Here is a 13,323-nt window from a genome sequence, read left to right as displayed (position 1 = left end):
GCCTGGCTGTTTAGGAAACCATAATCGTACTCTTCATAATAAATTTTGGGCAGAGAAGGAAAACTTCATGGACTCACCGTTCACAACCAGAGAGACCATGTGGCTCTGCTTCTCCTTTGAAATGGGGTTGGTAAGGACGACAGTGTAATTCCCGGTGTCCTTCTCACTCACTTCCATAATAGTCAGTACATGCCCCACTTTAATTGTGTGATTGGACTCAATGGGTTTTCCGTTTTTATACCTATATGGGGGAAACACAGGAATTATACAATCTAAGCATTTGCTTTCATGTAGAACATTGCTTTGCATTTATTTCCAAGATTTACCATTTAATTTCTGGCGGAGGGTAACCCAGGAACTTCACAGGGATTCGGACCCGGTCTCCCACCCTGGCTTCCACCAGAGATTCCATGCCACTACCAAAAGCAACAAAAGGTTTTTCTGAAAGAAAATACAAAAATTATTCTCATAAATGTCAACTTATTGTTAAGTGGTCATTTGGTTCATTATTTCATTTCAAGTGAAGAAGAGCCAGGGCCTCGGGGGTCTACGTTCAGAGACTGCCCATGCTATCTGTCCCACTATGGGTCACATTCCAGCTCCTCCCATGCCTCCAGGCTTCGCGTTTGCTTTTCTCTCTCCCCAAGTGCGCTCCGCAAGTCTACCCATTGCTCAAGTGTCAATTCAAGTAGTTCTTCCTCTGTGAAGCTTTCTCTAAGTTCCCCAAAGACACTTGGGCGTTCCTTCTCCTCTGCTCCCATGACACCCTACACATTCCCTACCATGTGCCCCAGGACTCAGTCTTCAGGCCCCTTCCCTTTATCGACACCTTCTTCTAGTCTCAGGCATAAGGTGCCACTTACAGCCTCCTAAATTTGTATCTCCTGCCTTGACTTCTCTGGGTTCCAGGTTTATATATTAAATATCTCCTTCTGGAGGTTTAATGGGCATCTCGAAATAAACACACCCAGTCCTGTTTCCCCTAATCTTACTCCTCTCTCAATGTTCCCTATCTCAGTAAGTAAAATCACCACTCACTCAATTGCTCACGATAAAAACTCAAAGGTCATCTTCCATTCTTTTTCCTCTCATACCCCACAGCCAGAGAATTAATAGGCAGGTCCTAGTGGCTCTAACTTCAAAATTATTTCCAAAATCAGGTCGCTTCTCACAACTTCTACCCTTACCATTTTTGTCCAAGCCACCCACCATCTGTCACCTGGATTATTACAATTAGCCCCCTAACTGGTCTCCCTACTTCTACCCTTACTTCCCTAAAGTATTCTACATTAAAAAAAAAAAAAAAGTAATCCTATAAAAACATAAGCCAGAACATGGCTCCCTTTCTGCATAAAACCCTTCTATGCAGTCCCATATTATAAAACCCCAAATCCTTATTGAGGCTCATAAGTTGGGTGCCACATAAATTATCATCCAAACTGAGCCATTTAAGTGAAAGAGAAGAAATGAGAAATTCAATTATTTGCTCAAAGCCCCACAGAAAGGAATTCAATCCAGGTTTTTCCAACTGCAAAGCCCACGCTTACTCAAGGACGACTCTCAGCCTTGCAATAAAATGAAGATTTAAACACAATCTTAGATAACAACACTCTGCTTACTATAGTAATAATAGCAGCAACAACTACTACAAGTACCACTTAGTGAACCTTAGTGATATATTGGCTCATCTCACCATCTAAGTTGGGATTTGAACCCAAGCTATGCTCTTGACCTCTAGATCATGTGGCAAAAGTTCAAAAATATCTTCTGAATGAACAAAATAGAAATCACTAGCTGACCTGAATTTCTTTACATTATCTCACTTTCCAAAGCACAGCATAATTCCAAAGGAGGTCTCGGCTCACCGTGGACCCTGACGAATGTGCTGTTCTTCTTGGTCATCAGGCCACTGGAAGCCTCACAGGTGTACAACCCTTGGTCATTCCGGGTTACACCATCTATAGTCAAGGTGCTCAAAAATTTCTTCATGTCACTCCCAGACTGGGTTTTCAGGTCCCGGTTCACAGGTTTCTTATGCTGATGTTGAAAAACAGTTTATAAAACTTTCAAATTCCAGCATAACATGACCCAGTAGCTTCTAGATACCCAGAACATCAAGTCTTGGCCCTTGGTGGACATTATTTAATGCTAATAATAGAGACTTCAGAACTTTTAACATATGTAGACAGCAAACATAGGGTGTCCCCCAAAAATGTATACACGTACTTTGAATAATTATAAAGGCAATGTTTATTAAAATACATTTCATTTTCAAAATTGAGCTATCAGCTGTTACAGTGTGTATACATTTTTGTAGGACACCTTGCATATTTGGTTTCAGGAGAAATAAATGGATCCAAGTGACTTATGATTTTTAAAACCTCACATAGTGGGAATGAGATGGGTGTGAACTGTAGAAACACAGGCAAATAGGCCCACTGTTAAGTAGTGTGTTTCACGCAACCTCTCGAAGAGAAATTCCCTCGAAGGGAAAATAGATCAAAGACTTTGCAGAACAGAGAAACAAAGCAACCTGGGAAGATGTAATCACCCAGAGAAAACTAATCCTCACAGCCTGATTGTAGCAGATTGGGACAGAGTTCTTGGAATTGCATCTTTTCCATGAATGCCACCAATTCTGCAATTCTTTTAAAGTGTGAGTGTGTAGCATGCATGAGTGTCCAGGCATTTACATTTTATCTGGCTAGATAGGCCCCTATCTCTCTCAAACTCTATTGGAGCTGATTATCAAAGTATTTAGAGATCTGACTTTAAATTGTTAGTGTTACCTTCAAAGAAGGGTATGTCCAGTTGAAGTCAATCGCTACATTTAGTTCAGTCCTTGCTGTACAGTTTAAAACAAGCTTCTCTCCAACAGACAGCTCAACTTTGTGAGCGGGGCTCAGAACTACATCATAAATCTTTGACCCTGGAGCAAGTAAATTGAAAAAACAGAAAGTGAGAGGGAAAACAAATCTATAACTTGGCACAAGTTTTTCCAAAAATGATGCAACTTTAAAATGTGTCACATCATCTTGCCCTGAGGGTTTCACCAGGACTTGGGAGCTCCCAGAAAAATGGCCTATAGAGATTTCCAAAGCAGGCCTGTGGGGATCTCAAAGATGTTGCAGCCCAGTGGATAGTAAGGTAGTAAAATCTGAGCAGTCAAGAGCCAATGGGGCCAGCTGAACTTAGTTAATAAACTGCTGAACTTTCCATAAAATAGGTATAATTAAAATAATCGATGCCAAGCTATGCTCTGAACATTAAATTTTCCATAAAATATGCTTTAGTTAATAGTATTCTCTTTCATCCTTTGTCTTGACAAGAAGAGAAAACCTTGACTGCTCATAGGTTTATTTGATTTTAAAAAAAAGAGTAGATATACTGAGTTTCCCAATACCATGTCTTGAGTTAATACATTTTTCAAATCTTAGTCCTTCACTCTATACCTCAATCTCCAGGGATCTTAATATAGGAAGCCAATCTTTTTGTGTGATAATAATGATATAGAAGAAGCTGTCCTCTTACCTACAACCACAATTATGTACATAATAGACTGGTAACTTTCATCATTAATTTTTGCTTCACAGAAGACCATGCCCGCATAACTGATCATGTAACTGGGAATAGTAAAGCCTTTCTTGCTGTCCCAGGAAATTCTGTTACCATCAGGAACAAACCTCTTTTCTGGATATCTCTGGGTAGAAAAAGAAATATCAAATATTTAATCAAGTGCCATCCAAAAGTGAAACCATGTTAAAATGATCACTAAAAAAATTGACCTTTTAAAGAATACAAATTGAATTGGTTTTACTTATTGTCATTGTGACCCTTTCTAAAGGATCTTTAAATCCTTCTTGATGCTATATTATAAACAAGCTACCCATCTTAATATTAGCTTGAAATTATGAAAACATAAGAGATGACTGAAGATGTAACTTACTGCACAAAGTGACACATTGAGGTTTGAAACAGACCCAAGACATGGAATCACCACAGTTTTGTTTTTGTTCTCCATGATGTACACAACTCCATGCTGATCGCTAACAGAAGCAATAAATGGAGACCTGTAATCTAAAAGGAAATTTAATTCTGTTTAGTTATTGGCATTTACTAGAAAAGTTGGTTATCTTTCAGGTTCATAAACTCTGACCTGAGAACCTGAGAAATGAAAAATTGGGAATGACATTTCACACAGGCAAAGGAACCCACAGGTCCATCTGCTGGTAGATATCTGGCTCTAAGGATATCCTACAGGAGGTGTGTGTGTGTGTGTGTGTGTGTGTGTGTGTGTGTGTGTGTGAAAATTCTGAAAGAAAACTCCCAGAATGGGATTGACTCCCTTTACAAGGATCATCAATAAGTACAGTATATTTTATAGGCTCCACATTTAAACAGATCAATCATTATTGTTTTCTCAAAATGAATGAGCAATACTTTTCCTTTTTTCATACACATTTTTATATACACTACATTTTTCATATATAAATTTTAAAGTAAATTTAAAGTTAAATTTTTACACTTTACCTACTGAGTTTTATTGATGTTAAAAAAAAAATCATGCTCTCTTTCCTTAGGCAAATAATGTAAATGCCATAAAAAAAAATTAATAGATCCCAAAGGACCTTTAAAACAAACAAGAAATAACTAAGAATCTTTGAATTGTTTTATGTGAATATTTTAAAATCGTGAAGACGAGGTGTGAGATTCTTTCTAAAATAATGTTTAATAGTTTTTGCATCTAGTTTAAGATTCAGCAGTCATTAATATCTTCAGTGACAAAAACTTGCAAAGCCACCGTGGCGAAGAGTGAGAAGGAAACAAAAGAGATTTTAATGTCACTCAAACATTGTGCAGACGATGTTAACACGCTGCTGGGAAAGCCCTCCATTCCCCAGAGAAAGAGCTGCTGTGGTGTGAAGTCAGCCTTGAAGCCTCAGAAAGACAGTGGTGCAAGTGCTATGCCCAACACACCTGACTTAGCATTTTCAGAGCTCTTCAAGATGGCTGGCCCAAGGGAAAGAAAAGTTAATTACACCAAAGGCGACAAAGGCAACTAATTCCCCGCAAGAGCAGAAGTTTGATTTCCTTCCCAGCTGGAAAGCAAAGAAAGCAGCCAATCCAGCCACCACAGGCCACAGCCATTATCTTGCGAGGCCGGGGCCCACTCCCTGACTCCATCCATTGCTGCAAGGAATGGGGTCAAAAGACTAGGGAAGTAAGGTGGGGACCAGAGGGGACATTAAAGGGCTGTCCAGTGTTTTCTTCCCCATTGTTAAGCTTCATGGCCAAAATCTTGAACAGAAGTGGCTTTGGTGCTACACCAACGCTAGGCAGTGCACAGTCAACAGCTATGGCCTGCGACTTCTTAGCAGGACCTACCTTTCCTCCACGTGCTAGGAAATGTTATAGAGTTTGCTTCCAGAGCAAGCCTTTTGCTTGCTTTACCAGGAGCCTTTGGAAACTAATTAACCCCTTGACATAAGACTAAAGCTATTCAGTAAATCAATTCTATTTCAGTATCCCATGAAAAAGGAAATAAACAAAAGAAACCCAAACAACCACCCATCCTCTCAAAATAAAATATTTACTGAAGCTCATGAAATGAATTTTCACATGTCTCCAGGTTTCCTGACTCCAAGCAGAAGGAAATAAGGAGATATTATGGGAGAGGTTCATCTTGTAGTCTATTTCCAGACAGGCTGAAAGCAGGAAATCCTTGCAATCTTCTGAGAAAGCCTGGTCTCCCAAGGCTGCCAGATCAAAAGGAGCCAGAAATTCTCGAGGATCTGAGCCTCGTCTCTCTCACATTCTGCAGAGGGGATGAGGGAGGCACAGAATTCTATCTTGTATTGTGCTTACCCTGGACCAAAATAATTGTCAAATACTATACAGTCCAGAAGTGACACATGTTATTTTGATGTGGTCTCACTTTTCCACTGTACTGACTATACTGTATTATCAAAATTTAAGTGGAGATATGTGAGTATGTTTTCTAAAACTCACGAAATTCTTGTTTCTGTGAAAGATACTTCTGGAAAAAAGTTGAAGCCATCTTCACCTACCTCAAATCCTCTGGGATTTAAAGAGCTATATAAATGTATAAATAAAATGTCTACAAAGTTCATCTTCACTGAAAAAAAAAATTTAGTACATCCAAGCAAAATACTATACCATACTTACATTCCTCTAAATTGTATGATCGGTATCTCATTAGTTAAGAGAGGTTTTCACAGGGAAATTCGGGGCATAGAAGAGTTTTCAAACATAAAAAAAGAATAATTCATATTATAAATACTGAATATATAACATTGTATTTTATCCTACATGGGTATTAAGGTGGCCTCCATGGTGTCAATCCCAAACTGTCAACTCTAAAAGATGTGGCATATCATCCAAGATCTAAGACCACACAAACAAAGGAAAGAAACACTGTCCTCAAAGGCACTTTAAGGCAGCATCTTCATTTGCACCAGAGTATGGGAATCATTTGTTATAAAGTATAAGGAAAGAAAAGTTCCTATGTACAAAAAAGCTCCAGATTCCTTGGCTATTTCTCTGTGCATTCTTGGGGAAATCTCTTACTGCTGTAGATAACCTATCTCTCCACAGAAACCTCTCCATAATTCACTCTGAACCTTCCTTTTCGAGGATTTCTGGGGGTTTTTCTCAAACATCAGAAGGCTTTTGATAAATCTCCATAGCCAATTGTGAACACAGATTTCCCTTAGAAACAAGGATCAGAACGAAACTAATTGGGCAAGAGATGTAACAGAGCCCATGCTCCAGAACAAATCAATGAGTCTCATTCTCAGAGGAAGCCTTGGGAAAGAATTTTGTATATTCCTGTTGGCCAAGAGCCTTCAGGGCGAGCCTTTTGTTGTACTCTGATTCTTTTCTGTGCCTATTGTGTTTTATAGCTGGCAAATCAATGTGGGAAATTAATTCCTTTTAGCCACTTACCTTGAACGTAGACATAAACAACCGAGGCCAAGTCAGTGTCCTGGTAGAAGCACTTGTAGGTTCCCGTATCATTTCCGATTACTTCTGGAATTGTGAGTGTCTTACAGAAAAGGCCGTCACTGCAGTCGGTCACCTCTACTCTTTTCTCAGTGCCACTCTGATTATTGGGCCACAGCCAGTCCAAGTCCCTCTGTCCTCTGAAAAATTAATTACAGTCAAGTATTAATATGAAATGCTACACTATGAGGCTGTTTCTAAAAAATAACTAGAAGCTTTGGTTCTCAAACTTTATATAGACTCCTCAACAGAGTCACATAGACTTTTACCGATAATGACAGGTTATTCTGACAAATCACAAAAAGCCATAGACTCAGCTTCAGAAATCACTTATAGGGGTTCCTGCGTTTTTTATTAATTTACTCACTCATTCACTCAACAAATATTTATTAAGTTATGTGCTATGCATCCCACATTATTAAAGGCTGGAGATACAGCCATGAACAAATCAGACAAAAATCAATGTCTTTATGGAATTTGTCTCGTTGAAGGAAATAGGCAATAAAAAAAGTAAATAAACCTCAATAAAGCAGACTTAAAGAAAAAGTGATTACAATGTATTCTTTAAACAGTGGTGGTAAATACTATGGACAAAATATAGACGATGCAAAGAAAAGAGTGAAGAGTGCTGGAGGAAGGGGGTTGAGGAACAGTATTCCAAGCAGAGGGAACACAAATGTAAAGGCCTTGGGGTGGGTACATATCTGGAGTATTAAGGGAACAGCAAGGAAGCCAGAGTGGCCAGATAAGAGGGAGCAAGCAGGAGAGTAAGAAGTGACGTTAGAAAGGAAGGGGGTGCAACTGTCTAAGGGCCTCATAGGACCTTGTGAGGACTGAGTTACAACATAGATTGCCTTTATCACAGCATTTCTCTACAAAGTCCCAAGGCAGATAGTCAATGTCAAGAAGAAGGTAACATCATTGACCCTTCTTTCAAAGAACTTCAAATTTTCATGAAGTGGCAGCTACATTCACGGAACTTCATAGCTTTCTCAGAACATAAGAAATGTTTATTCAGAGTTTAAAAAGGGAGTATGAAATCTTTGAGAATTTGTAAATATTCTTTGTTGCTGAGGGTAAGAGGTAAGTCTACTGAGAAATGTGTCCTGAAATAGCAAAGCTGGAGAAACAGCATCTGTTAGTGTGCTTTTTCCCCAAGGGCCGGGTGTCGGTGACCCACCCTGGAGGGACTAGGGAATCCCTCTCAGTTCATAATCTAAAACAGATCTGTGTCATTGTGTTAAGACAGTATTCAGCAAATCATAAACAATGGCGATAAGCGGCCCAAGGTTCCTGGTGGACCTCCAGCACTCTTCTCAGGGGGCAACATTGCCTCCGCCAATCATTTTGCCAAAACGCACCAGCCCTGACAAGCTTCTGCATAATCACTGCATTAAACCACAGGGTCTTTGACTTCTCCTCCTGGCTTAGGAGCTGAAAGGCAAAATTTAAAGGCTTCTTCTTGTCATAGAGGCCTGTTTCCCTAGTTAGTACAAATCAATAATCACGTGGCTTCTTGCTAGCAAAGTGAGAAAAGAAGCATTCCAGAATATTGAGCAAGAGTATGAAGTTCATTACCTATGCAGAGCAGGTACTCGGTAATATTAATGACTGAATATTAAATTGCAGCTACAGTAAGAATTTTATCATGACATAAAACTCTTGAAAAGAGCTACAGATGCCCAAGAGCCACACTAAGTATTGTAAATATGGCCCAAAACTTCTTCAGCCCTATCCCTTAAGGGTATGTCCTCAATTTCATTTATTCATTCAATATGTATTGAGTGTCTACTATATACTATATGTCAGGTGCTATACTGGTTATTGGTGTGTGTGTGTGTGTGTGTGTGTGTGGTGATAGGGAAGAAAAAAAAATGCCAGCAAAACCATGCAGAATTTTTGGGAGAAGACCTTTCTTATTTTTTCATTACATCATTTCTTCGAAACCTCATTACTTATATACAATTACTATAAATCTATTACAATTATGCTGTATAGAAATTATTTTTCACTCAATAATGAGTTACTTAACATAGGAAATACGTATCTAAAATCAACCCTTACCTGCAAGTAATTTGAAGAGTTGTGTTAGCCATAATTGTAAGGATGTCTTTTTGTGTGCTGAGCCTGGGTGGTTCAAGAGAAACACTAGGCAAACCTAGAAACAAATTAGATAAATGAATGTAGTTGCCACTGAGTCAGACCCAATAGGAAACACCTTCCATAAACAATGCACACTCCATAACTTTAAAAGACCTCTTCAGCAATTCATTGTATAAAACCGTGAATTTACTTTTCACCATTCCCAGTAAAAGTTCACAAGCTGTGTCATAACAGGAAGAATGGGCAGATGGTCATAAACCAACACAACAGTTCTGCAATTCATGGAGCTAGGGTGGAGTTCCTGTTTTCCTGCATTGCCAACTTCAAGGTCTTACAAAAGGATATGGAACATTGAAACCAACTGAACCTTCATCTGATGATCTCACTCCCTTGGGAAAGGACCCACTGACATTTCTTATAAAACATAGGATGCACACATTTGACTAAATTGCTGATTAATGAATAGTACTTAGGGAGCTTTCTATATAGTTCGTGTGTACCCTGAAGGGGGCAGGAATATCCATGACCTTGTCTCCATTTCCTTCATCAATTTTCTAGTGCACTTTCTCTGGTAACTGAGCTTCCAAGGTTGAAAGACACATTGAAACTAGTTTAGAGAAACTGAGTAAAAGAAAACATTTTCCAATTTCACATAATATGCCTATTAATATACTTTTCCTCAGAGAATAGAACTAGAAAAAGCATAAGCTCTGAGTTCCTCCTGATACCAAGCCTGGCACATAAGAAATTTGACTTTACTTAAAAATACCATGGGACAGATTCCTCAGCATGGGTTAGGTTAGTTCACAGCATGAAAACTGAGTTCTCTGTCAACTAAATGCAACCAGCTACCAGGTGCTGCAAAAGCATCGGAGAAAGGAAAACTGTCCATGATGCTATGGTCTTCACTAATACCCAGATGTTCAAAACACCACCTTAAAAAGAGATTAATGCTTGGTAAGCACCCAGGCTTAATATGATTGTTAACTCACATCAGCTAAGTACAAATGACTCTCTAGCCCTAAACTGGCATTGACCTTGTTGGGCAAATAAGAGAGTATTAGCAAATATGAGAGTATGAGTAAACAGAGTATGAGCAAATATTCAGTGCAAATACCCAATGCATTGAATCTGTGGATCGCAATGTGAACAGCTGCAGGCAAAGTGAGCAACTGGTCACACATGTCCTCACACACTCACCCAGATGTGCAAAATAGGTTGCCGACATAACTGTAAATTTGTTGATAAATAACATAATAAAAAAATTAATTTAAAAATCTTTTAAAACCTGAAAGCAACTATGTCAACAAATCTCAGAAACTAATTGGCATTGGTGCTGACTTGTGTTTCAGGCAATGGTTCTTAGACTTTAGGATGTGTCAGAATATCCCTGGGCCTACAAATCTGCATCTTAACAGGCATTTCAGGTGACTCGATCATACATGGTCTATGGGCCACCCTTGGACAATGTTGGTCTTGGATAGTCATGTTCAGTTAATTAGCACAGTACTTTTCAATAGGAAGGAAATAACTACCCTCAAAATAGACAAACAATAAAGCAAAATGTTTAAAAGCAAAAGAAAATCTTTCTAATAATGGAGCCCCACTTTGTCTAAGAAAAGGAAAATGAAAACAATTTATTTGGATAAATAAACACTGGGTTGAGAAAAACGTCAAAAACAGTAACAATATAATTTGCACAATGATCCAAATGGGAAAGAACCCATTATTTAGTAACATTCAAGTAAGAAAAAAATGGTAGGAAAGACTAAGCTCTGCCCACCCCACCACCAAAATAAGAGAGTCTTAAAGATCTTCATAAATTATTGCAACAGATTTTCTCACACTCTAGTTGTACTTCCCTATGTTAAAAAATAGTTATCATATTTTTCATGGGAAGCCAAAATAACATACTATTCTAGGGACACATCAACAACAAAAAACTATGCAATGAAGCTATCAATAATGTAACTTTCAACTTGTATCTGTGGACCAACCCTCAATTTTTAATGTTTTTAAAATTTTTTGCTCCATTAAGCTTTATTCATTTTCATTGGCAAGTTTGAGTTCTACCATTTAGAAAGTTCTAAAGAAATAACTATAAGAAGTACATATGCTACTGCTCAATAAAAAGCCCTTCTATGTTCAAATCCCATAGCCAAAATTAATTAATTTGTGCACTGTTACCCTTCCAAAGACAGGAAGGAAAAACAACAGTGCCTCTGTCTGTAGAATTTGATGGCACCAATTATAGTCCAATCCAATTAAGCAAGTCACACACTCCAAAAGGGCAACCTCATCATTATATTCAGGACAACCCGATTAGTTTACTACTGCTGCGCTATGAAACACCCCAGGCTTAAAAGGAATTCACTTCTTTGTAGGACACAGAACAACTACATTTTCCAGACCTTCATTCTCTCCCCAGAAAGGGGGAGAGAGAGGGCTTGTCAGGGACAAACCAGTGTCCCTGGTGGAGCTGGCCCTGATGAACCAAATCGCTAAAAAGAATCCAATAACTATAGACAGACGACCTTGTCATTTTATATGTGTCTGTTTTTAAGGCCTGGGTCTTTTGACATACGGAATTTTTCCCTGAATTATTGGACTTTTCCCTCTCACCCTCCAAAGAGTGCAAATCTGGAAATCAGCAAACTGTGGCTACAGATAAACAGGGGGAGGGGGTGGGGGGGGTGGAGAAGGAAATAATTTATTGCATCAAGAGCGTATGCGTTCCTAATCCTGAAGGAGATAAATATTAGGTGACAAGGAGAGTCCGAGAGGTGCTTGCTTAATCTAGGTACCAAGTCCCGCCGAGTAAGTTTTCAGCAGGTGAACTTCTGACCATGCGCCTAGAGCAAGGGCCCGAGCACCGTGAAAGACGTGCCACTGTTTTTCATAGGAAGGCGACCGTTACTTGGAGACACTTTGGGAAGCTGTCAAAGCCCCGGGTCGAAGCCCCAATCGCCCCTTCTCTCTGCGAGGAAAGCGGTGTCCTGCACCAAGAAGGGGAAAAACGTTTCCTCCTCCGGACCCAGCCCGCGGAGTGAGCGCGCCTGAGCCCCGGCCCAGGGGAGGCGCGCCCGGCTGGCGGAGCGGAGCGGGGCGGACGGCGCTCGGGGAAGGCGCCCTTCCCTGCGCCCGAGCGCGGACGGACGGGGCGAGCGGGACGGTGCCCCGCTCCCGCCCGCGGGCACCTCCTGCCTGCCAGCCTCGGGGCGCCTTCCCACCCCGCCTCCCGAGAGCCCGAGCGTGCGTGGGGTCCCCCGGACACGCCCGAGTCCAGGCCCCTGTTCGAGACCAGAGTCGTGGAAAAGGAACGGGGCTCAGGACACCACCAGCTTGCTAGGTCATCGTGGGCCAGCCGCTGAGCCTCAGTTTCCTCCCTGGTCAGTGAAAGAACACCAAGTGTCAGGTCGCTTTCGGCTCTCCAGCTCTACGATTCCGAGTGAGGTCTGGCCTCCAGGTCCTCTCCGCATCCCCGCGTCTCCGCCCGAACCCGACCTCTCCGCCTTGCTTCTAGGGAGCGGGCTCCTTACCCGCAAAGGCAGCCCGGGTCTCCGCGCAGAGCCACAGAGCGAGGGCCAGCAGCGCCTTGCTCTCCATCCCGCACCTCGCGCCGGGCGCAGTGCCCAGAATTCGGGCGCCGGCTCTTTCTCCCCCGGCCCGCCCCGCAAAACAGGCGTGGAGGCGGAACGCGCGCCTCAGAGCACGACTCCGGGGTGCGTGGGGCCAGGGTGCCTCGGCTCCGGCCGCGGCTGCAGGGCTGCGTGGGAGAGAATATCCTGGCTGCGGGACAGCTCCGGACTTTCCGTAGCGCGAGTGATGTCCCGGGGCAGAGGCGGCCCAGCCAGCACACCGTGTGCCTGCTCTCCCGGGGTCCCGGGACGCAGTGCCCGGCGAGCGCCGCGCTGAAACTCTAGAGCGCGGGGGCGGGGCGATGCGGGCCGGACGGGGGCGGGACCGGCAACGGGGTGGGGGAGCCCCCGCTCCTCTGCGGGGTACCGGGCCTGAATCCCGGCTCCAACGCCCATTACATCTCCCTAGCTGGCCGCTTGGCCCGGAACCGCGCCTGGCCCCGGTCGCCGGAAGGGAGACGGTCTGCGGCGCGACAACCCTGTTTCTGGCAGAACTAAAACGTAGTTCCCAACAGGTTCTGGGCACGCCACGGTCCCCTCGGTTGTCGGACCCCCGAGA

The 13,323-nt window shown here is 42.0% G+C and overlaps 1 protein-coding gene across 3 annotated transcripts in view; it reads right to left on the bottom strand.

Annotated features, from left to right (window-relative positions):
* Positions 1 to 12,959, bottom strand: part of KDR (kinase insert domain receptor) — a 42,246-nt gene extending 29,287 nt beyond the window's left edge. For 2 of the 3 annotated variants that reach the window (XM_016207269.2, XM_016207279.2), the window contains exons 1-9: positions 12,666 to 12,798; positions 9,088 to 9,181; positions 6,967 to 7,163; positions 3,947 to 4,077; positions 3,532 to 3,700; positions 2,790 to 2,929; positions 1,866 to 2,037; positions 327 to 441; positions 78 to 241 (exon numbers count right to left, since the gene is read on the bottom strand). In XM_016207269.2, coding sequence (XP_016062755.1) covers positions 78 to 241; positions 327 to 441; positions 1,866 to 2,037; positions 2,790 to 2,929; positions 3,532 to 3,700; positions 3,947 to 4,077; positions 6,967 to 7,163; positions 9,088 to 9,181; positions 12,666 to 12,732 — 1,249 coding nt within the window. In that variant the 5' untranslated portion in view covers positions 12,733 to 12,798. Of the gene's footprint in view, positions 1 to 77; positions 242 to 326; positions 442 to 1,865; positions 2,038 to 2,789; positions 2,930 to 3,531; positions 3,701 to 3,946; positions 4,078 to 6,966; positions 7,164 to 9,087; positions 9,182 to 12,665 lie in introns of all 3 variants that reach the window. The other variant, XM_016207262.2, reaches the window with a different exon arrangement.
* Positions 12,960 to 13,323: the final 364 nt, after the last annotated feature.

Source organism: Miniopterus natalensis, chromosome 1 (genome assembly GCF_054644295.1).
Source record: "Miniopterus natalensis isolate mMinNat1 chromosome 1, mMinNat1.hap1, whole genome shotgun sequence".
In the NCBI taxonomy this organism is placed as follows: domain Eukaryota; kingdom Metazoa; phylum Chordata; class Mammalia; order Chiroptera; family Miniopteridae; genus Miniopterus; species Miniopterus natalensis.
Note: the sequence above shows the minus strand (reverse complement) of the source record. Positions and strands in the feature narration are given on the sequence as shown.